We start from the raw sequence: 25,746 nt of genomic DNA, 5'->3' as shown, positions 1-25,746 counted from the left end.
TGTCCCAATCTATGCTTGGTAGATTAAAGTCATCTCCAACTAATAATGCATAATGTTGGTACTTCTGTGCTAATGAGTGTAGTCTTTTTTGAATAACTCTTCAACTGATATGGTGGAATTGAGCGACTGGTAAAAACAAGTGATAATTAACTTTAGTTAATCTAGGCCTGTTATCACATCCATATAACTTCACAGTTACATTCAGTTTCAACCTCTATAGATACAATATTTTTGTCAACAGCAATGAACACTGCCCCTCATATGACATCTAATACACACTCTATGCCTAACAAAATATTTTGGAGCTTTATACTTATGGTTCCAGCCAGCTCTCAATTTCAAGAGCAATTGGAGTGCACAACTTCCCTAGAGAATGGTAAATTCACCAAATTTGTTACAAATACTTCAACAATTTACTGTTAAAATTTTGGCAGTCAAAGTATCTGTACCTTTTACATGGTCTGATTCTGCTCTCTGCATGCTTATTGATGAGTGTTCATCACAGGACCTCAGATTACTGCCTAATGTGAAACACTCCAATGCGCAGTCCACAGTTACTCTGCTACCTGAGTTGCAGCTTTCTATGCATAGTGCACCCCTCTCCTATCAAGCAGAGTTCTACTATTCTACACCCCACAAAGGAGGCAGTTATTCTGCTACCTGAGTTGCAGCTTCCTATGCATAGTGCACACCTCGCCTATCAAGCAGAGTACTACAATTCTACGCCACACAAAGGAGTGTTAGTAATCTGCAGACAAGACCATCACAGAATTGATGGAGCATTTGATTGAGACTCTCCATTCAGCTCCAAACCAAAGTACCTGATCAACTCTGGGTACAATGCTGCAAATTGTGAGCTCTTCTTGTACCCCATAAGTGACACCAGCAGTCTTCATCACATTCCCCAGTGCCAGTATGAACTGAGGATGGCCTCAGAACCCAAGCAAGAGGCACTGTTGTTGCCAACATGAGTCACATCTTGCAGACATCTGCAATTTGGACCCCCAGTAGCCACAGCAGGGCTTTTTCCACATCCCTGATGGGGCCCCTGGCAGACGCACTGAGTGCAAATTGAACTTCTTTATCAGTCATGGACACAGTTTCCCTAAAGGGCTCCATAATGAGCCTAATATTGAAGTTATTAATAACTAGCAAATCTATGTCTCCATGTGCATGCCTGGACCCTGCTGAAGGAGCAGCCATTTGTCCAATCTCAGTGTGAATGGGTGAGGAAAGACAGGCAGCCCCCGGAGTGACATTTCATCACAAGCAACATGAACATTTAAAAATCTGCTACTCACTCTGCAGTGAGGGCAGTTCCCTCACATTGGGTAAACTGAAAGTTGTCTGCATCAGAGCCTGTTGGCAAAATAACTGACATTTGAGGTGCACCAGATTCTCCACCACTGCTACACCTCAAGGCAGCATCGAACAGACATCCGACTGTAGAAAATGTACCTTCACCTGTCCTTGAAATGCAGTCGGCTCACCCTGCATCCAAACACAGCACACACACGTATGCTACTGATCCTAGTATTATTAATTTAAGAATCAAACTATAAAAGCACACAGAAAAGCTAAATATGTAACTTGTTACTCTCCTGGTGTATCACAGTGGTGAGTGGTGGAGCTGGCATGTCAGTCTGGGCACAGGTATTTGGACTTAGGAATGGTCACTTATCATGAAGCACATCAGAAGTTGTCTGTGAAATTCTGGTGTACCACATGAGGTCATGACCATCAGAGGATTATTCTACGCTGTGTGCAGCACCATATCTGAAGTACGGGCAGTCCACATTCCATACCATTCCATTGTCAGTCATGCCACTCAGCAGTTTAACTTGTACCTTTGAAACCACTGCCGCTTCTGTCATCTCTGAACAAAGCCTTGGTAGCATGAGCACTCCCACCAACTTTGATGTTCATTATAGGAGACCATCAACAGCTGGCAACACTATCTTTGGTGGCACCTGTAACAAGCCTCTGGCAGGAGCACAGAAGCCTCTGGCAGGGCTATCTTCATTCTGTCCTCCCTTATCAGTAGTCTACATTACATCCCAGCCATTTCCATCCCTAAGGGTTGGTTAAAGTGGAAAGGGATTTAGTATCCTCCGCTAGACAGTGTTATTGAGTACACAACTATTCATTTGCCGCCAAGGATGCTTGTCACAAGTGCCACTCTCATCACATCTTATTTGCAATGGCTATGGCCATAATATATGAATAAAGGGGCCCAATCCTTAATTTATAGCTAGTGCTTTGTTAAATCTGAAAGTTATTGGTACCTTCTCAATACGCTAGTTATTCTGTAGCTGCTATGGACTTGTATTCTCTTGGAGTGCACTTCAGTTATTTACTCTGAATTTGGTGTTTTACAATGTCCGATAGTTCTTTAGCCTTTTGCAACTATGCCACTCTAGATTTAAAATTGTTTGTATCTTTATAAGCACCCCTTGAACTTTTACAGTGCTATTGTGATGAACTAATGTCAGTGCAAGAACAGCAATTGTGGTAAAATTATTGTCTTTATACAGATCAGTCTTAAACTGTCAGTGCCTCACACAACAGCCATGTCCTCTTCCTTCATACAAATTAATCACTTTGATTTGATGCTGGATATTACTAACTACCTGTACAAAAGAGTGCTTTTTAGTTGTTAAAATTGTCTTTTTTGTCTTTCTGTAGTGTAGCTCATATTTAATATTATTTGCTTTTTTTGGGGGGGGGGAGGGGGGGAGGGGTCTGTGCAATTGTGATTTGTCAAATATTATTGTGAAATATTATTTAATGTCAAATCCTCCTCCTCCTCCTCCTCCTCCTCCTACTACTACTACTACTACTACTACTACTACATGAATTCCACTGAAGCATGAAAAAATGTAGCTAAGCTATATGAAATTACCTGTACATTTTCTAATACATTTGTTCATAATGAAAAATGTCTTTTCATGCTGTCAATTTGTTAGTGCATGATTTGCAATTTTTCAGAATTAACAAATTTCTTAGTGTATTCCATCATTCATTCTAATTTATGTTAATTTTAGCATTCACCATACAAATCTCAGAATTTATGATGACAGAATCTTACCAACACTATCAAGAAGCACTGTTGTACAACTTCCAGCAATGGCACACCGAACAGTTACTCCAGGTTCAGTCACATTGACATAGTGACTAAAATTGGCACGAGGAGCACCAATAAGAATCCTACAGACAAAATATAGTGGTTATAATAACAAAAGCTGGTACTCTATTTGTAATCAATAATACATGTTGTAAGAGCATCAGGAAACATGTGCAAAAACCATTTCCACATTTAAATAATTGGCAAGCTAAAACTTAAAAATTCTAATTTAAATCAAGACAATTAGAGTACACAAATTTGAGTTAATAATTTTGTATGTCAAGTGCAAAGTGAATAGTCACAGTTCAAAAATATAAACCATCAATATTGACACCACAAAAAATCAGTATCACATGGGATTTACACAGAACTTTTAACCACAAATGATTTTGATTATAAATGGAAATCAAACAATGGAAAGTCCAGGATGGAATAACTGAAATATGAAAAGAATGGAATGCTACTCACCACATAGAGGAGGTACTGAGATGCAGACAGGCAGAATGAAAAGAATACTACAAGTGTGCAAGCTTTTGGATAAAGTCTTTCCTCAGAAGTAGAACTATCACACATTCACACACAACTTCCACACACATGGCTATTGTCTCAAGTCACTAAGGCCTGACTGTGACTCCATCTGACATGGATGGATGGTGGAGCTGAGGGTGAGGCATGGAATGGTGAGGCAGAGGGATAGCAAGGTAGAGGTTGGGGAAGATGGTAGTGCTGCCTGTAGCAGCATACAGAGATATGATGGGTTTGGGATAGGGCTGATGGTGCAAGTGGGGAGTGGGGCAGGGGTTGGAGGCAGAAAGTAAATGGAGAGACAAAAATTTGAGTAGAGGAAAGGACTTGCAGGTGCATTGGCAGGACAGAAGGTGTCTGTGAACTGTAGTGAGAGCAGGGAGTGGGATAAGCAAGTGGCAGATAGGGACTAATGAAGGTTGAGACCCGGAAAGTTATGGGAACAAATGATACATTTTAAGGACAATTGCTCCCTGCAAAATTCAGAAAAGCTGGTGTTGGTGGGACGAATCCGGATGACACATGCTGTGAAGCTGTAATTAAAATGTTGAGAGTCATGTTTAGCAACTTGGTGGTTAGCTGTCTCTTGGCCACAATTTGGTGGTGGATGTTCACACAGACAGACCGCTCGTTAGCACGAGGGTTGAGTGAAAAGTAATGCCTCCACCTTCATAACTCTTCAACAGTTGGCAGCATTGGTATTTGTCAAGTACAGGCTTGTTCCATAACCTCTTCTCTACAGCTCCAGTTGGCAGGAAGCCTTAGCATTGAACAGTTGTGTTGTTACAGTGTAAAGTATGGGACCCTGTGCAGACAGTCAGTCAATGCAATTTAAGCAATGTGCAGTCATTGAATTCTTGACATCACAAGGTGTCATGACAAAGGAGATTCATCAGAGAATGAAATCAGTTTATGGTGTCTGTGTTGATGTGAGTACTGTGCATCATTGGGTGAGTAAGTTTAAAGATGTTGAGGTGGGAACATCTGACCTGCATGACAAACAAAGAGTTGGACAGCCTATCACAGCAACCACTGAGTTTCAGAAGCAAAATGTTGACAGATTGATTCAGAATGATTGTCATATCACTTAGAGAGGAATTGCAAGCACAATTAGAATTTCACAAGAATATGTGGGTCACATTATTGCTTTGCTTGGCTATTGGAAGATCTGTGTATGATGGGTATCCCAGATGCTGATTCCTGAAATGAAAGCTCACAGGCTTGAAATTTGCCAGGAACTCCATTTGTGCTAAGAGAATGAAGGTGACACCTTCCTCCATTCAACTGTGACAGGAGACACAATGTGGGTACAACATTGTGACCCAGAGACAAAACATCAGTCTATGGAATACTGACAGAAAGACTTGCTCAAGAAAAAGAAATTCAAGATGCAGCCCTCAGCTGGAAAAATAATGGACACAGTGTTCTGGGATGCAGATGGTGTTATCGATGTTGATTTCCTTGATCATGGAACAACAACAAATTCAAAGCATTACATCACAACACTGTGAACTCTAAAACAACAGCTAACAAGGGTCCAAAAGGAAAAGGGAAAAGTTTTCCTACAGCATGACAATGCCAAACCACACACTTCATATGCCACCATAGCAGAAATTCAGAGACTGAATCTACCACCATAGGGCATCCTCCAAAAAGTCCAGATTTAGCACCGTCTGACTTTCATCTGCTCCCGATAATGAAAGACAATCTGCAGGTACATCATTATGCTTCTGATAAAGAGGTTGAGAGAACTGTGAGGCCATGGTTGTGGAAACAGAGTGTCAACTTCTTCCATGACAGCAGAAATGTATCCAATTGGCTGGTGATTATGTGGAAAAGGAATATTGGTAATTGAAAATCACATAATTATTATTTCTGTATTTGATTTATTCAAATATTCCCATCCAAACCAATTAATGAAGGTGGAGGCATTACTTTTCATTCAACCCTCATAGTCATTCTCATACAGAATGTGTGTGGTTGCAACTAAGCTTATAAATCACAAGGCAGTTTCACAGGTGGCCTTCCCTTACATGGGGTTGGAGGTGCCAGTGGCAGGACTGGAGTAGGCAGTAATGGTAGGATGCATTGGACAGGTCTTACATCTGGATCTATTGCAGACACATGAGGTAAAGACTTCAGAGCAGGAATGGAGTAGGGACTGAAAAGGATATCGTGTTAGGTTGGATGGGTGGTGAAATACCACTGTGGGAGGAGTGGGGAGGATAATATATTGGATATTTCTCATTTCAGGGCAAGATGAGAGATAGTCAATACTCTGCTGGAGAATGTAATTAAGTTACACCATTAGTTGGCAGTACTGAGTTATGAGAGCAGTACTCCTTTGTGGCAATACTGTGGGCATATGGTAGCTGACTGATGAGAAAAGGCATAGGGTCTGTCTCTGATCAAGGTTGGGAGGGCAACTGCAGTCTGTGAAGGCCACAGAGAGACTCTTGGCACATTAGGAGAGGGCAGCTCATCACTATCGATGTTGTTATCATAGGTGGCCATGTTGTATGGAAGGGGCTTTCTGATGTGCAATGGGTGGCAGCTGTTGAAGTGGAAGTGGTGTTGGTGGTTGGAAGGTTTGATGTGAATGAAGGTATTGATGTACCTATCCTTGAGGTGGAGATCAACATTGAGTAAGGTGGTTTCTTTGGCTGAAGAAAACCAAATGAAATGAATGGAGGAAGTGTCAAGGCTCTGGAGGTATGTGAATATAGTGCCCTCACCCTCAGTCCACATAATGAAGATATCATTGAATCTGAACCAGGTGAGTAGTTTGGGAATTTGTGTGGTTATGAAGAATTCCTCTCAATGGTCCATGAATAAGTTAGCATAAGAATGATGCCACACCAGGTCCCATTACTCTAGTATGTATTAGTTTCTAGGAGATGCCTTCATAGCAGAAGTAATTGTGGGTGAGAAGATACCTGGTCATGGTGGAAAGCAAGGAGATTTTAGGTTTGTCATCGATTGGGTGTTGAAAATGGTAATGCTCAATAGTGGCAAGGTTATGGGCATTTAGAATGTTAGTGTAGAGGGAGGCAGTATTAACATTGAGGAGCCATGTAGAGGGTGGTAAAGAAACAGATGATGTGGAGAGTCAGTGAAGGAAATGGATGGTGTCTTTTCTGTAGGAGGGTAGGTTACATGTAATAGATTAAAGATGATGGTTCACAATGGAAGAGACTCTCTCTTTGAGGGGTACAGTTTCCAGTCACAATGGCACATTCTGGGTGGCTGAGTTTATGAACTTTAGGAAGCATGTAGAAGGTAAGAGTGTGGGGAGTGGTGGGGATGAGGAGAGAGAGAGAGAGAGAGAGCTCAGGAGAGAGGTTCTGGGATCAACCTAATGATTTGAGAAAGGGCTGGAGATCCTGATGGATTTCTGGAAATGGGTCAGTGTAGCAGGCCTGTAGATGCACTTAGCTGACAGCTGTCACAATCTTTCCACCAGGTAATCCCTGCATTTCAACTCACAATGGCGAAGCCTTTTTCAGCAGATAGGATTATAAACCCAAGAACAGTTTTCAGGTGATGGACTACAGATCACTCAGTGGACATAAGGTTAGTTTCAATCTTGAGGGATTTGGAGAATGGTGTTGAGGCAAGGATCAAGGTTAGTCATAACAGGTTTTTGGAGGCAGTGGGGATGGATCACAGTGGGACAGAGGAGTAAACTAAGTCAGGCATGGTTCATTAATGATTTTGGTTTGAGTCTTAATGATTAAGTTAGTAGCAAAAATGTGTTTCCACTGAAGGGGCCAGGTCTTTAAAAAGCTCAGAAAGACTGATTTTTGGAGTGGGGTAAAATGTGAGGTCTTTGGGAAGTACTCATACTTTTTTTAGGATTGAGGCTGTTGTATGTATTGTGCATCTGTTTAGGGTGGTGAGAGAATGTTTCTGAGAGAGTCGTTAATGTAGCAGGTCTGCAAGGCATATTTGATAGCTATGATGGGATGTGATGGAGTTTTGATAGGGGCTCTTGTAGTGGTGGTGGATGTTGAGTCCAAGGCAGGAGTGTGAGATGAACAGACTGGATAGCTTTTGAGGTGCATTTTGGATGTTTGGGGGGGGGGGGGGGGGTTCAATATGGGATATGGGATACAGGAATTTTTTGATTACAGAGCAGGAGAATTTTATGGATGGAGAGGAGGTAGTGCAAGGAGATTTGGGCCTAACTGATATATATTTGGAGGTCTAGGTTAGTGAGGGCTATGGAATGACAGAATTAGAAACAATAGGGGGGTTGATTCCATGTGAAACTGATCCTCAGGCTATTTTTAAATTTTATTTTAATTAAATTTATGTCATAGTTTTCTGAATCTGCAAAAGTTAAATTTTAGTGTCCTGAAACTGTTAGCAAAGTTGCAAAATTATTTGAGGAAGTACAGTTAAATGAAATTGACACATTTGAGGATTCAAATGGAGAACATTTTTTTTATATTACAGGGTATTTAAATTTAAGTTTCAGCCATAGTTGTTGTTTCAATTGTTAAGTTTCAAGTGTAGAAGATTATCTTTCAGGCGAACTTCAGTGTTTAAAGAAAGTTAAGGTATTAAGTATGCAGCTATTCATTTAGTGTCCCACCCATGTCAACAAATATATATATATATAAAAAAAAAAACTTTACTCCATAACTCAGTAATTACAGAAATTCTGTTGATTTTAGTTTAAGAGTGAGAAAACCCAAGAAACACATCTAGTGACCCATAAAGCAGTGCTTAACATATAAATGACCATGTTAAAGTAATTTATGTCTCTGCTGTCACAGGTTTTTGCATTGTTGTTGGATTGTAAACCATTTAACACTTCTTGTCATTTTTAAATTATGTTCATTGTTATAATAATTGCCTTAATGTCTTAACTATTATTGACTTATTATTTGCTCAGGAAATGGGAAAAACAATGAGGATTCAAATGGAGGACATTTTTTTATATTACAGGGTATTTAAATTTAAGTTTCAGCCATAGTTGTTGTTTCAATTGTTAAGTTTCAAGTGTAGAAGATTATCTTTCAGGCGAACTTCAGTGTTTAAAGAAAGTTAAGGTATTAAGTATGCAGCTATTCATTTAGTGTCCCACCCATGACAACAAATATATATATATATATATATATATATATAAAACAGAAAGAAACTTCCACATGGGAAAAATATATTAAAAACAAAGATTCCAAGACTTACCAAGCGGGAAAGCGCCGGCAGACAGGCACATGAACAAAACACACAAACACACACACAGAATTACGAGCTTTCGCAACTGGCAGTTGCTTCGTCAGGAAGGAAGGAAGGAGAGGGAAAAATGAAAGGATGTGGGTTTTAAGGGAGAGGGTAAGGAGTCATTCCAATCCCGGGAGCGGAAAGACTTCCCTTAGGGGAAAAAAAAAGGACAGGTGTACACTCGCACACACACACACACACACATATCCATCCGCACATACACAGACACAAGCAGACATATTTAAAGGCAAAGAATAAGGGCAGAGATGTCAGTCGATGCGGAAGTACAGAGGCAAAGAAGTTGTTGAAAGACAGGTGAGGTATGAGCGGCGGCAACTTGAAATTAGCGGAGGTTGAGGCCTGGCGGATATCGAGAAGAGAGGATATACTGAAGGGCGAGTTCCCATCTCCGGAGTTCGGATAGGTTGGTGTTGGTGGGAAGTATCCAGATAACTCGGACGGTGTAACACTGTGCCAAGATGTGCTGGCCGTGCATCAAGGCATGTTTAGCCACAGGGTGATCCTCATTACCAACAAACACTGTCTGCCTGTGTCCATTCATGCGAATGGACAGTTTGTTGCTGGTCATTCCCACATAGAAAGCATCACAGTGCAGGCAGGTCAGTTGGTAAATCACGTGGGTGCTTTCACATGTGGCTCTCCCTTTGATCGTGTACACCTTCCGGGTTACAGGACTGGAGTAGGTGGTGGTGGGAGGGTGCATAGGACAGGTTTTACACCGGGGGCGGTTGCAAGGGTAGGAGCCAGAGGGTGGGGGAGGTGGTTTGGGGATCTCATAGGGATGAACCAAGAGGTTACGAAGGTTAGGTGGACGGCGGAAAGACACTCTTGGTGGAGTGGGGAGGATTTCATGAAGGATGGATCTCATTTCGGGGCAGGATTTTAGGAAGTCGTATCCCTGCTGGAGAGCCACATTCAAGGTCTGATCCAGTCCCGGGAAGTATTCTGTTACAAGTGGGGCACTTTTGGGGTTCTTCTGTGAGAGGTTCTGGGTTTGAGGGGATGAGGAAGTGGCTCTGGTTATCTGCTTCTGTACCAGGTTGGGAGGGTAGTTGCGGGATGCGAAAGCTGTTTTCAGGTTGTTGGTGTAATGGTCGTCACCTTAGCCAGCTTCATCCTGACCCACAACTTCTTCACTTTTGAAGGCCAGACATACCAACAATTAAAGGGAACAGCCATGGGTACCAGGATGACCCCCTCGTATGCCAACCTATTTATGGGTCGCTTAGAGGAAGCCTTCTTGGTTACCCAAGCCTGCCAACCCAAAGTTTGGTACAGATTTATTGATGACATCTTCATGATCTGGACTCACAGTGAAGAACAACTCCAGAATTTCCTCTCCAACCTCAACTCCTTTGGTTCCATCAGATTCACCTGGTCCTACTCCAAATCCCATGCCACTTTCCTAGATGTTGACCTCCATCTGTCCAATGGCCAGCTGCACACATCCGTCCACATCAAACCCACCAACAAGCAACAGTACCTCCATTATGACAGCTGCCACCCATTCCATATCAAACGGTCCCTTCCCTACAGCCTAGGCCTTCGTGGCAAACGAATCTGCTCCAGTCCTGAATCCCTCGACCATTACACCAACAACCTGAAAACAGCTTTCGCATCCCGCAACTACCCTCCCAACCTGGTACAGAAGCAGATAACCAGAGCCACTTCCTCATCCCCTCAAACCCAGAACCTCTCACAGAAGAACCCCAAAAGTGCCCCACTTGTAACAGAATACTTCCCGGGACTGGATCAGACCTTGAATGTGGCTCTCCAGCAGGGATACGACTTCCTAAAATCCTGCCCCGAAATGAGATCCATCCTTCATGAAATCCTCCCCACTCCACCAAGAGTGTCTTTCCGCCGTCCACCTAACCTTCGTAACCTCTTGGTTCATCCCTATGAGATCCCCAAACCACCTCCCCCACCCTCTGGCTCCTACCCTTGCAACCGCCCCCGGTGTAAAACCTGTCCTATGCACCCTCCCACCACCACCTACTCCAGTCCTGTAACCCGGAAGGTGTACACGATCAAAGGGAGAGCCACATGTGAAAGCACCCACGTGATTTACCAACTGACCTGCCTGCACTGTGATGCTTTCTATGTGGGAATGACCAGCAACAAACTGTCCATTCGCATGAATGGACACAGGCAGACAGTGTTTGTTGGTAATGAGGATCACCCTGTGGCTAAACATGCCTTGATGCACGGCCAGCACATCTTGGCACAGTGTTACACCGTCCGAGTTATCTGGATACTTCCCACCAACACCAACCTATCCGAACTCCGGAGATGGGAACTCGCCCTTCAGTATATCCTCTCTTCTCGATATCCGCCAGGCCTCAACCTCCGCTAATTTCAAGTTGCCGCCGCTCATACCTCACCTGTCTTTCAACAACTTCTTTGCCTCTGTACTTCCGCATCGACTGACATCTCTGCCCTTATTCTTTGCCTTTAAATATGTCTGCTTGTGTCTGTGTATGTGCGGATGGATATGTGTGTGTGTGTGTGTGCGAGTGTACACCTGTCCTTTTTTTTTCCCCTAAGGGAAGTCTTTCCGCTCCCGGGATTGGAATGACTCCTTACCCTCTCCCTTAAAACCCACATCCTTTCATTTTTCCCTCTCCTTCCTTCCTTCCTGACGAAGCAACTGCCAGTTGCGAAAGCTCGTAATTCTGTGTGTGTGTTTGTGTGTTTTGTTCATGTGCCTGTCTGCCGGCGCTTTCCCGCTTGGTAAGTCTTGGAATCTTTGTTTTTAATATATATATATATATATATATATATATATATATATATATATATATATATATATATATATATAAAACTTTACTCCATAACTCAGTAATTACAGAAATTCTGTTGATTTTAGTTTAAGAGTGAGAAAACCCAAGAAACACATCTAGTGACCCATAAAGCAGTGCTTAACATATAAATGACCATGTTAAAGTAATTTATGTCTCTGCTGTCACAGGTTTTTGCATTGTTGTTGGATTGTAAACCATTTAACACTTCTTGTCATTTTTAAATTATGTTCATTGTTATAATAATTGCCTTAATGTCTTAACTATTATTGACTTATTATTTGCTCAGGAAATGGGAAAAACAATGTCAACAAAGAAAAAAAGAAAAATCATGGTGTATTAGAAGTACCCGAAACATTCAGAAGAATGCACGACTTGTCAGAATTGTTGGTAGCTTCATGAAGAATCAGCATCTACTGGCACTGTCATTCCAAAACAGTTGACCTTCCAGTTATTAGCATTGCACTTTTATGACATGAATGATCAACTGCATAATTTGTACCAAACAGACAGAGAGAAAGGAAAAAGACCTAGTGAAAGTGTTTTGAAATTGCTATCAATCATATACTGAAGAGCCATAGAAACTGGTACACCTGCCTAATAGTGTATAGGGCCTCTGTAAGCATGCAGAAGTGAAGCAACATGACATGCCATGGACTTGACTAATGTCTGAAGTAGTGCTGGAGGGAACTGACACCATGAATCCTACAGGACTGTCCATAAATCTGTAAGAGTATGACAGGGTAGAGATCTCTTCTGAACAGCACATTGCACTCTTGTCTGGGGAATCTGGTGGCAAGCTAAAGTGTTTAAACTGATAAGAGCCACTCTGTAGCAATTCTGGATGTGTGTGGTATCACATTGTCCAGCTGGAATTCCCCAAGCCAATCGGAATGCACAATGTACGTGAAAGGATGCAGGTGATCAGACAGAATGCTTACATACATGTCACCTATCAGAGTTATATCTAGACATATCAGGGGTCCCATATCACTCCAACTGCACATGCCCCACACCATATCAAAGCCTCCACAGCTTGAACAGTCTTTTGCTAACATGCAGCGTCCATGGATTCATGAAGTTGTCTCCATACCCGTGCACACCTATCTGCTCGATACAATTTGGAACATGGTTCTTCTGAACAGGTAACATGTTTCCAGTCATCAACAGTCCAATGTTGGTGTTGAAATACTTAGGTGAGGCATAAAGCTTTGTGTTGTGCAGTCATAAAAGGTACATGAGTCGGCCTTCATCTCTGAAAGCCCATATTGATGATGTTTCATTGAATGGTTCATATGTATCACTTGTTGATGGGCCAGAATTGAAATCTGCAGCAATGTGTGGAAGGGTTAAACTCCTGTTACAGAGAATGATTCTCTTCCATCATTGTAGGTCCAGTTCATGAAGGATCTTTTTCTGGCCACAGCAACATCAGAGATTTGATGTTTTACCAGATTCCTGATATTCAAGGTACATTTGTGAAATGGTCGTATGGGCAAATCCCCAATTCAACACTATCTCAGAGATGCTGTGTCCCACTGCTCATGCAATGACTATAACACCATGTTCAGACTCACTTAAATCTTGACAGCCTGCCAGTGTAGCATCAATAACCAATCTAACAATTGCACCAGACACTTGTCTTATAGAAGTTTGGCCGACCACAGCACCATATTCTGACTGTTAACATATCTCTATATTTGAATACACACGATTATATCAGTTTCTTTGGTGATTCAGTGCAGAGTAACAGTTGTGCATCTTTGTAACATTTCAACCTATCCTCCTCAGGCTAGACTGACAGCTACAATATAACAGCAGGAGTGTGTGTGTGTGTGTGTGTGTGTGTGTGTGTGTGTGTGCGCGCGCGCGCGCGGGAGTTAGAGAGAGAGAGAGAGAGAGAGAGAGAGAGAGAGAGAGAGAGAGAGAGAGAGAGAGAGAGAGAGAGAAAGAAACAGACAGACAGAGAGAATGAAAGAGAGAGAGAGTCAATTCTGAAAGATTTGTTCTAAGAAAGTTCTTAAGTCTAACAGCCAAACACTAATAACTTCTTACAGCCAACTTTCCTCTTCTAATCACATGAAAAATATGAATTGTGCCCTTCTTTCACCATCATTAACTATATTCTATGAATAAATGATTATCCATGAACATATAAAACATTTTTCTTGAAGTCATGGTATAAGTGGCCACTGTGTAAGGCAACTGAATAAACTCTTCTTAGTTTTCAAACTGCATTATTTTAAATATCCTAGAAAAATGTTGATTATCCACTCAATACATGAATAAAATCTCTATACAGGGTACACATAATGTCTGAGAACAGTTTCAGTTGTTTACTGCACAAGAACCAAACATTTAACAGATGGATGTTTAGAACTAAGTGCGGTAAGAAGTCACCAACAAGTAAGGCCATTTACCACTAGCACAACAAATTCGTTACAACAGGTTGATTGTGCCCGGCAAAGAGAAGCAGATGTCCCAGTGTGAGTGAAGTGAATGTGGAGTGCATACGAGAGACTTTCATGAGGAGTCCAAAGAAATAGGTGTTTCATGCATCCCTTGAACTCAAAATGGTTCCAATAACAGTGTGGAAAGTTCTGCGATAGAAGCTGTCTATGGAACCATTCAAATTGGAGCTAGTGCAGAAGCTCAATGATGATGACAAAGACAAGCATTTTGAGTTTTGTTCACAGTTGTGACAATTGAATGAGGATGGTTATGGCATTGTTGATATCTTAATTTTTAGTGACAAAGCCACTTTTCACACTAATGGGAAAGTGAACAGGCATAATTGTCGAATCTGGGGTACAAAGCATCCACATGAATGCAATGAATTTGAACGTGGTTCCCCACAGGTAAATATTTTCTGCGCCTTGTCACATCAAAAACTGTATGGGCCATTCTTTTTTGCTGTGAGCACTGTCACTGGATAATCCTACTTGGATATGTTGCAGCAAAGGCTGATGTCTCAAATGCAATCGGACTCTCCATTCATCTTTCAGCAGGATGGGCTCCACCCCATTTTCGTCATGAAATTTGTGGGTACCTGAACACAGAACTCCCACATTGATGGATTGGCCATGCTACAGAAGGGGACAATTGTTTCATGAAATGGCCTCCCCGATCACCAGTTCTCACTCCATGTAGCTTTTTTCTGTGGGGACACATCAAAGATCTGGTGTATGTACCACCTCTACCACATGACGTAGCAGATCCCTGGGAGAGAATATTGCAATCCACTGCCACAGTTGACGATACCATACTGGGACAGGTATGACAAGAATATGTTTACTGTATTGACATCTGCTGGGTCGCTCATGTTTCGTATATCAAATGCTTGTAAAAAAAACTTTCAGAATTTCTCTTACAAATGCAATATGTATGACATCTGTACAATGTTTAGTTCTTGTATTCCTGGACTTTATGTACACCCTGTACTTCAGGTGCCAGGGGGATTGAGAAAAAGTGTGGGAGGGAAAGAGGGGGGGGGGGGGGGGGTGGAGGCAGCAAGTGTCCCTCTTGCAGACGCCAATGCTTACAACAAATTGCTGAATCATCTTCATGAGAATAACCTTTTAACAACAGCTCTGTTTGACTTCCATAAAGGCCTCTCCTCTGAAGAGGCAACATAGGATCTTCATCCTAGACAGTAAAGTTGAACTGGACAATAAAAAACACCATGATTGCATTTACTAATGGTGCATGTTTTATTCAGATGGTTAGATGAAAACAGTAATATAGGGTGAACAACCAGTGGCTGTATTCAAAGTAACTGTTTTGCTCCTGACATACATACATAAATTAATCTATAAGTACTTACCATAATTATCAGTACAAGTAGATTAGCACTAGTCAGAAACTGCTGTTAGTATACTGTACAGAAGTAGGCAGAAATATTTTCTTCTGACTGCTATGGTAGCAGGTTCAAATCCAGCCTCAAGCATGGATGTGTGTGATGTCCTTAGGTTGGTTAGGTTTAAGTAGCTCTAAGTTCTATGGGGCTGATGACCTCAGATGTTAAGTCCCATAGTGCTCTGAGCCATCTGTCTGCTACAGAATACCTTGACTTGTCCAAGTTTCCTGAAGGCTCTCCTTCAAAATGGGGCTTATGGAACATGTATGTTAATGGCTGAGTATGCAGTATTCTCAGGATGGTTTCCTGTAGATAACATTGGTCCTCATATATGCTACTGACTCTATTATCAAGCCAGTCTATTTAGTTAAAATTATAGAGCAGCCAGAGGCCACATTCATCTTTTTTTTTTAATTTTTATATGTTTCACTTAACCAATGTGATCATCTTCAAAAGCTACGTAACTAAGGGCTACATGTTATGGTTATCAGGTTGTGTATTTTATGTATGGCTCTGTAAAAAGCCCAATATCTGTAACGTGTGACTCCCAGCTAGATGTAATTTCTGAAGATGCTCACAGTGGCTAAGTGAAACATGTAAAAATAAAGAAAAAGTTACATGTAACTTGTAGTTGTACAATTTTAATTACTAACATTCACTGTTACCCCGCAGACAGTTGTCTGCACTCACTAAAATGGGATATTTAGATTTACAAATTTCAGTTTGAAACACAGCACTTATGAAACAATGTGCATTAATCTTTCAACAAATTATGATAAATTATACTTGAGTTTCAGTGGAGGCTACACTCTGAAGCAGAATGGCGAAAAAGGATAAATTACAATGAAGAACTCTTTTACTGCACAAGAATAATTTTAATGGCATGATTTTCAGTTTGCAGGCAACCACCTGGTTATCAATTACATTTCCCAAAATTACTGCAGGCCATAACATGCAATGTGAGCTGTAAAGAAAAGGAGGAAAAGGTTATCATACACCAAGAAAGTTTATATTACATTACATTACATTGCTTGAGTTTTATCCCGTCTAGCCCAAGGAGTGCCATACAGTTGTAGCATCACATACTGTCCCCACAGACGTGAGTGTACAGTGGTACATAACTATTCCATGTGACTAGGGTTTGTTATTACAGTTACTCTTTCACATGACTGATATAGAGAATTTCATGCCTCTCTTAACAGTTAATTGTTCAGCCTTCCACACTTGCAAGCTATCCTGCATAGATGTGTTTTATGTGGAAATAAATGTTCAGTTCTAACAGAACCAGCAATAGCACAACAACACAACTGCATCAGCATCAGTGTTCCACACCGTATCATAATGTGAATGTTCCTTACTTCTGTGTCAGCCACACTGTGCTCATTCTTACACGAAAATGGACAACCTGCCTGTCACCACAGAGCCACCTACAAGCAGCACAGTTAAAAGGGTCACAATTGAACCCCACTGTTCTGGCAAGATACCCCAATGTTGTGGTTACTGCAGCTTGAAAGCCAGTTCATCCTTGCACAGATATCAGCAGAGGAAACAAAGTATAGCTATGGAGTCACAGCACTAACAGAAGACTTAGCTGCTAAGGTACAAGGTATCCTTGCTGCACTGCCAAATGGTATGCATCAATTAAGAATGCACTAGTGATGCACCTATCACAATCAGAAGCAAAGTGACTAGACAAGCTTTTATGGACTGAGGAGTTTGGTGATCGAACCCTAAGACAACATTTACATCATTTGCACACACTGGCAAGTAATGCAGTCAGCAATGATGTGCTGTGCAAAATTTGGCTGTCACAATTACCCTTTAACATTCAAAAAGTCCTGACAGTGTGAGTGGGGAATTTAAATGCTCTAGTGTAAACAGCGGACAGGATCATCTAGAAGTATCCCACAGCAAACTTGTCAACACTGACACCACTGCAAGAGAATATGTCTGTGGCAACACTAGCAGCATTCCAGTTGCAATTAACAGAGCTTACCATGCAAGTAACAGCATTACAAACAACACACACACATCACTGACCGTGCCTCCAGTCGTCAAGAAGTTGTAGCCCCTCGCCATTGGCACAAAATTTGTGTTGGTACCACAAGAAATTCTACAATGAAGTGCAGAAGTGTACACCACCATGTAAGTGAAAACATGAGGTGGAAAACATAACAGCAACAACTACTCATACTGGTAATGCATGTTGACTTTTTGTCACAGACCACAACACGGAAGTACAATACCTACTGGACACAGGAGCAGAACTTTACGTGTACCTGGTAACTCGTGTACCATGCCGGAGCTGCAATGATTCTTGTCTGCCTATATCTACATCTACATCATACTTTGGAAGCTACTTAATGGTGGGTGGTGGAGGGTACTTTCAGTACCACTATCTGATCCCTCCAACCCTGTTCCAATCATGAATAGAGCATGGGAAGAATGATTGTCAGTAAGCCTCTGTATTGGCTGTAATTACTCGAATTTTCTCCTCATGGTCAATACACAAGATGTATGTGGGGGGGGGGGGGGGGGGGGGGGGGGGGAAGTAATATGTTGTTTGACTCCTCCTGAAAAATGGTGTCCCAAATTTTCAATAGTAAATCTCTCCATGATGGTCAACGTCTCTCTTGTAATGTCTGCAAGTGGAGTTTGTTTAGCATCTCCATAACACTCTCTCATCAGCTAAATGGTCCTGTGAAGAAATGCACTGCTCTTTTTTGGATCTTCTCTATCTCCTCTACCATCCCTACCTGATAGGGATCCCAGACAGATGGACAATACTCAATAATTGGGCCAAGAAGTGCCTTACAAGCCACTGCCTTCGTGTATGAATTACATTTCGTTAAGATTCTTCCAATGAATCTGAGTCTTGTGTCTGCTTTTCTCACTATCTGTTTTATATGGTCATTCCACATACGGTCACTCTGGATAGTGATACCTAGATATTTTACAGCAGACGCTGTCTCCAGCTGTTTGTCCTCAACAGTATAGGTGTACAGTAGTGGATTTCTTTTCCTGTGTATGCACAATATGTTACATTTATTTACATTCAGGGTCAACTGCCAGAGTCTGCACCATTCATCAATTCTCTGCAGGTCATTCTTCAAATTCTTGTCTGTTTGCCACTAACAACTCTAAGCTTAAAACATACAGTCAGGCCACATTGTTGCTTAACCTTGGACTACGCCATACATTTGATTGGCACTTCACAACAGCAGATATATTGGAGCCTGTCATAGGAGTTAATTTTTTATCCTTTTATGATCTGATACCTGTCCTCCGATGCAAGCAACTCATTGATTCCACTACAAAGTAGATACACCATGTGAATGATTACTAAAAGAATTTCCCAAAATCATGCAGCAGTCACCTACTCTCCTGCCAGTTAAATGCACAACAGTAGATCACATTTTTACCATGCCAGGCCCACCATCTCAAGCTAGGCCTAGATGACTGATGCCAGAGAAGTTGCAAGGGGTGAAGCAGGAATTCCACAGTGCGCTGTCAATGGTCATTTGCAGAGTTTCAGGTAGCAGTTGGGCAGCCCCAATCCAAGTGGAACCAAAGAAGAAGAATGGATGGCGTCCACGTGGTGATTATGACAGCTCAAAACGAGGACCATCCTGGATCAGTACCCAGTGCCACGAACAGAAGACTTCTCTTCCAATGTTCATGGTAGGACTATATTTCAACTACTGATCTAGTCTGGGCATATTATCAGATCCCCATTGCCATAGAGGATATCTCAAAGACAGAGATGGCAACACCTTTTGGTCTATTCAAGTTGACTAGGATGCCTTTTGGTCTGTGCAATGGAGCACAGAGGTTTCAACATTGCGTGGATGAGATCATTAGGGACTTAAGATTTCTGTTATGTTTACATGGATGATATTTTGGTAATGTCAACATTTACATCATACATCTCAGATATTTAATTGTTTATGCACATAAGGCTTAGTAATTAATCCTTCAAAGTGTAGTTTTGGAGTGATGAAATGGAATTTTTGGGTTACACGGAAGATGCACATGGTATTCAACCACTGCAAGACAAAGTGGAATCCATAAACTAAAATCTTCACCCCATTATAATCTGAGAGCTACACCGGTTTTTAGAGGACAAAATTTTTGCCAAGGATTTATATGCAATTAAGTGTCAATAATGGCGCCCCCGAATGAATTTCTTAATAGCACTTCAAAGCCAAACAACAAATTGCATTGGACAAACAAAGCATATTATGCTTTTCAAGCCATAAAAACAGCAATTGCAGAGGCTGCACAATTAGCACACCCCGTGGCACAGGCTCCACTAGCAGTCATGGTTGGTGTCTAGTCTATAGTTGTTGGTGCTGTACTGCAACAACATGTTGAACATTGTTGGCAGCCCATAGCATTCTTCAGTCAGATGTTGTCACCTTCACAGCAACATTGTATGCAGCTTAAGCTACAGTCAAGAAATTCAGGCATTTACTAGAGAGCCGACAGTTCACTGTTTATACAGATGACAAGCCGCTAATGCACACCTCTGCTTGTAATACCAGAGAAATCATTCCTGAGGCAGCTACACCATATAGATCACATTAGCCCATTCACCACCTGCATTGTTTACATACAAGGGAAGCTGAACATGCTAGCAGATGCCCTATCTCACATAGAGGCTGTGAACACAACAGCAAACACATGCTCACACGTTGAAGCTGTAATGGCTACTATTGATTCTGATGCCCCCGAACAGGTCCAGCAACATGATAATTAGTTACAACATTTGTTAAAACAACCAGGACAACTGAAGTTACAACATGTCAAAATGCCTGAAGCAAATGTTGAACAGTATTGTGACCTATCAGGAGTGAAAACATGTCCATTTTTGCTGCAACTTTTTTGAACATAAGCTACTGCATCAGTACATAATCAGGCACATCCAGTGGTTCAAGCCACTATTAGATTGGTCAAACAAAGTTTTGCCTGGCCTGTAATGCATGCTGACTGCAAAAGATTTGTCCACAATGGATTGCGTGTCAGAGGAACAAGATTACACAGCATGTCAGAGTACCATTAGGCAGATTTCTGCCACCTAATCAGTGTTTTGAACATGTGCACGTCAATATCTTATGGCCCCTTCACAGTCTCAGAAGGCTATAATTATTGTCTTACACTTGTGGATCAACATACCAGATGGCCTGAAACATCCCCCATGAAGGATATCACAGCCAAAGCCATGCCGCAGAAATTTTTTTGCAGTTGGATTGCCCGATTCGGCGTATCATTGCAGATTACCAAAGACCAGGGATAACAATTTGAAGCCCACCTTTTCACAGCATTAGCTACATTATTAGGCATGAAGTGTATACACATCACAGCCTATCATCCTGCATCAATTGGTATAATTGAACACCTGAACCAACTGAAAATAGCTCTGCAATGTTACACAATGCAGAATCAAATGGAGGCACTACCTATTGTATTCCTTGGACAGGTGTCATTCAGAAGTAATCTAAAAGCTAGGACAGCAGAGCTAATGTACAAGCAAATGCTACATCTGCCAGGAGTTTTCTTGCACAGCATGAAAGATGAAACAGTCCATGTATCAGACTTTTCTGCTAGATTACAATAGCACATATATCAGCTTAGACCAACAGCACCCAGAAATCAGGCTGGGAGACACTCGTTTGTGTTCACAGATCTTGAGAACTCAATGGACCAAAGCTGCTGATTAGCAGAGGTGGCCACACACTCCAGATGAGAGTAAATGGCATGCCTACCACCATTGTGCTAGACTAACTCAAGCCCTCATTTTTCAGTGCATTGGACACAGCAAGGACTGCAGGAGGTGAATGAGAAGATACAAATGTAATACCAGAAAATGTCCCAGTACCCCACAGCCACCACGAGAAACTATGGATGCCAGGCACCTCAGAGAAGAAAATGTCACCGAAGACTGGCTGGAACCACTGGCTCCAATGGCACAATGCCAGGTTTCAAGAAAGCAGTGGTAACATGTGCAGGGCAACATGTGAAATTTCATCTCCTATATGATTAACACTAGGAGGGCAGTCATGTAGCATCACATTCTGTCCCTGCAAATGCGAGTGTACAGTGGTGTATAAACATTCCATGTGACTAGTGTTTGTCATTATAGTTATTCTTTGATGTGAGTGATATAGATGATTTAATGCCTCTCTTAACAGTTAATTGTTCAGCCTTCCACACCAACAAGTTATCCTGTATAGATATGTTTTATGTGGAAATAAATGTTCAATTCTACCAGATACCACACAGTCAAAAGATATAACAATATGATAATTTATTGTGTTATAGTGAAGAGCAATAAAGCCAAGACACTACATCATACGGTAAACGCAAGGGAACCACAGCACAAAACACAGGGCTGGTTTTCAAATTTCATGATTAACTGCATTAACCATGTGAGCACTTTAAATGCATTAAGTTTGGTAAATATTTGTGTTCTGGTCAATACCAATGAATCTAATTATCTAACACACCAGATCCACTGCTAAATGTAAATGTGGTTACAAAGGTGCCATACGGGAGTCCATATCTACACTCCTGGAAATTGAAATAAGAACACCGTGAATTCATTGTCCCAGGAAGGGGAAACTTTATTGACACATTCCTGGGGTCAGATACATCACATAATCACACTGACAGAACCACAGGCACGTAGACACAGGCAACAGAGCATGCACAATGTCGGCACTAGTACAGACGATCGTAGAGATGCTGGATGTAGTCCTGTGGAACGGCTTGCCATGCCATTTCCATTTGGCACCTCAGTTGGACCAGCGTTCGTGCTGGACGTGCAGACCACGTGAGACGACGCTTCATCCAGTCCCAAACATGCTCAATGGGGGACAGATCCGGAGATCTTGCTGGCGAGGGTAGTTGACTTACACCTTCTAGAGCACGTTGGGTGGCACGGGATACATGCGGACGTGCATTGTCCTGTTGGAACAGCAAGTTCCCTTGCCGGTCTAGGAATGGTAGAATGATGAGTTCGATGATGGTTTGGATGTACCGTGCACTATTCAGTGTCCCCTCGATGATCACCAGAGGTGTACAGCCAGTGTAGGAGATCGCTCCCCACACCATGATGCCGGGTGTTGGCCCTGTGTGCCTCGGTCGTATGCAGTCCTGATTGTGGCGCTCACCTGCATGGCGCCAAACACGCATACAACCATCATTGGCACCAAGGCAGAAGTGACTCTCATCGCTGAAGACGACACGTCTCCATTCGTCCCTCCATTCACGCCTGTCGCGACACCACTGGAGGCGGGCTGTACAATGTTGGGGCGTGAGGGGAAGACGGCCTAACGGTGTGCGGGACCGTAGCCCAACTTCATGGAGACGGTTGCGAATGGTCCTCGCCGATACCCCAGGAGCAACAGTGTCCCTAATTTGCTGGGAAGTGGCGGTGCGGTCCCCTACGGCACTGCGTAGGATCCTACGGTCTTGGCGTGCATCCGTGCGTCGCTGCGGTCCGGTCCCAGATCGACGGGCACGTGCACCTTCCGCCGACCACTGGCGACAACATCAATGTACTGTGGAGACCTCACACCCCACGTGTTGAGCAATTCGGCGGTACGTCCACCCGGCCTCCCGCATGCCCACTATACGCCCTCGCTCAAAGTCTGTTAACTGCACATACGGTTCACGTCCACACTGTCGCGGCATGATACCAGTGTTAAAGACTGCGATGGAGCTCCGTATGCCACGGCAAACTGGCTGACACTGACGGCGGCGGTGCACAAATGCAGCACAGCTAGCGCCATTCGACGGCCAACACTGCGGTTCCTGGTGTGTCCGCTGTGCCGTGCGTGTGATCATTGCTTGTACAGCCCTCTCGCAGTGTCCGGAGCAAGTATGGTGGGTCTGACACACCGGTGTCAATGTGTTCTTTTTTCCATTTCCAGGAGTGTATATTCATACTCTGTAAAACGCTTTGAAGTCCATGATCAAAGGAACGTATCATTGCACCAGTTATTAGAGCTTCTTCTCAATCCATTTGCATATTGGTCACAGGAAAAATTGTATTAACACCAACTGCAGTTATAAAATGATTTAGAGCACTACCTAGTGCCAGTTTTTATTGATTGATGATGTCATTTATATTACAATGTGATAACAGTGATCCATGGTTACATCATCTGGCATGAATGATTTTATATTTCATCTAACATGATGATGTGAATAACTTTACGAACATGATGATGGTCAGTCAACCGAAAATAATTGTGTAAATAAAGGATGTTGTCAGCAGCTGAAGGCAGTAACATAACATTTTTCATATATCTATGAGATGCAGGGTACCACATCCTCAAAATACTTTGCCAGTTTTTCCTGTGAATTGTGGTCCACCCTGTTTATATAATAAAATATTTGTATTGCAATGTTTATAGTGAAATAAATTTCATTCAAATAATTTTGTCTGGCATCATTTCACTGATAGGAATGTCAATGAGTAAAAGCAATGAAGGCAACTAATATCAGTGGCGGAAGCAGGGAGAGGGAGGGGGGGTCAGGAGGGAGGGGCAGTGGTATCCAGCATCAAATTATTCATCACTCTCTTGCATGAAGAAATGTTCTCATATTGGCACTGTGCATAAGTGCTTCACATACCTTATCAGTACCATACCATTTTTCTTACAATATCTGGCCTTTTGCCAACTCCAGTACATGTCATATTATTAAATAGAAAGGGCATGGTGCCTTTTCAAATTCATTAATCTACAATCACAAGGTTACATAAATTATATGTCATTCACCTTTCAACAGCACATAGTCTGCAACAGTTCACTAGCCACACTGCAACAGACTGTACCTGACATTATTAACTACTAAGGTGCCAAGCAAGATCTGAGTAATGTACCGGTACCACAAATTTGAAAATACACCTGTATGTACTCTGAAAATCCTACAATGAAATGTCTGACTGCACTTAACAGTTGGATCCAGAAACAGTTACTCATTCATGTACAGCCGAAGTTAATGATTGATGGCCACTGTTCGTGAACAGCTGAGCGTGTTGATGGCCATGGTCAGCCATCTTCAGGCTGCTGCCTCGGACTGTAGCAGCAGTGGGGAGTCTGGTGCATCGCATGGTACACCCCAGGTGTTACATGCTTCACCCACTGTCCCTGCTGTTGAGACATCTTCGCGGGTACCGGGCGCGGGTGGGCCACCCTCTCCCCAACTGGAGTGGTGGGTTCAGCAGTGTTTGCGGCGCACGAGGCGGAGGGTAAATGTGGAGGCTGGCCGTGTGGCATTGCCCGCTCTATCTGTGAGTGGACATGTGGTCGCTCCCTCAGCAAGGTCTGAGCAGGCATATGGGGGGAGGGGTTTATTAGTTATTGGTAGCTCCAACGTTGGGCGGGTGATGGAGCCCCTTAGGGAAATAGCAGAAAGGTGGCGCCGAGTGGAAGGCTCAAACCAGAGGCTCAGATGGTTCTGCGGAGATCTGGCGTGCAAATTTCTCAACCTCCACTATCGGGTGGAGAAATGTAGGGTCCCCCTGAATAGGTCAGGCGTGGACTACACAACGGAAGTGGCTACAAGGGTAGCGGAGTACATGTGGAGTGCACATGTGGGTTTTTTAGGTTAGAGAATTCCCTCCCTAGGTCTGACAAGATGCCTCGTGTGATGCCGCAAGGTAGGAGTAGGCAAAATGCAACAGGGAATGACAATATTAATTTGCTAATAGTAACCTGCAGGAGCGTCTATAGAAAGGTCCCAGAACTGCTCTCATTAATAAACGGTCACAACGCCCATATAGTACTAGGGACAGAAAGTTGGCTGAAACCAGACGTAAATAGTAAGTAAATCCTAAATTCAGATTGGAATGTATACCGCAGAGACAGGATGGACAGTGAAGGGGGAGGCATGTTTATAGCGATTAGAGGTGCAATAGTATCGAAGGAAATTGACGGAGATACGAAATGTGAAATAATTTGGGTGAAGGTCATGGTTAAAGCAGGCTCAGACATGGTAATTGGATGTCTCTACAGGCCCCCTGGCTCAGCAGCTGTTGTGGCTGAGCACCTGAAGGATAATTTGGAAAATATTTCGAGTAGATTTCCCCACCATTTATAGTTCTGGGTGATTTTAATTTGCTGGATATAGACTGGGAGACTCAAACGTTCATAATGGGTGGCAGGGACAAAGAATGCAGT

General features: G+C 42.5%; 1 protein-coding gene across 2 annotated transcripts in view; it reads right to left on the bottom strand.

Moving 5' to 3' along the window:
• LOC126268028 (integrin alpha-PS5-like) overlaps window positions 1-25,746 on the bottom strand; it is a 554,707-nt gene that overhangs the window by 492,930 nt on the left and 36,031 nt on the right. For both annotated transcript variants that reach the window (XM_049973448.1, XM_049973449.1), the window contains exon 2: window positions 3,089-3,207. In XM_049973448.1, the coding sequence (XP_049829405.1) occupies window positions 3,089-3,207 (119 nt within the window). The remainder of the gene's footprint in view (window positions 1-3,088; window positions 3,208-25,746) is intronic.

This window comes from Schistocerca gregaria, chromosome 4 (assembly GCF_023897955.1).
Source record: "Schistocerca gregaria isolate iqSchGreg1 chromosome 4, iqSchGreg1.2, whole genome shotgun sequence".
NCBI classification, from domain to species: Eukaryota; Metazoa; Arthropoda; class Insecta; order Orthoptera; family Acrididae; genus Schistocerca; species Schistocerca gregaria.
This window is presented reverse-complemented; position numbering and strand designations above follow the sequence as displayed.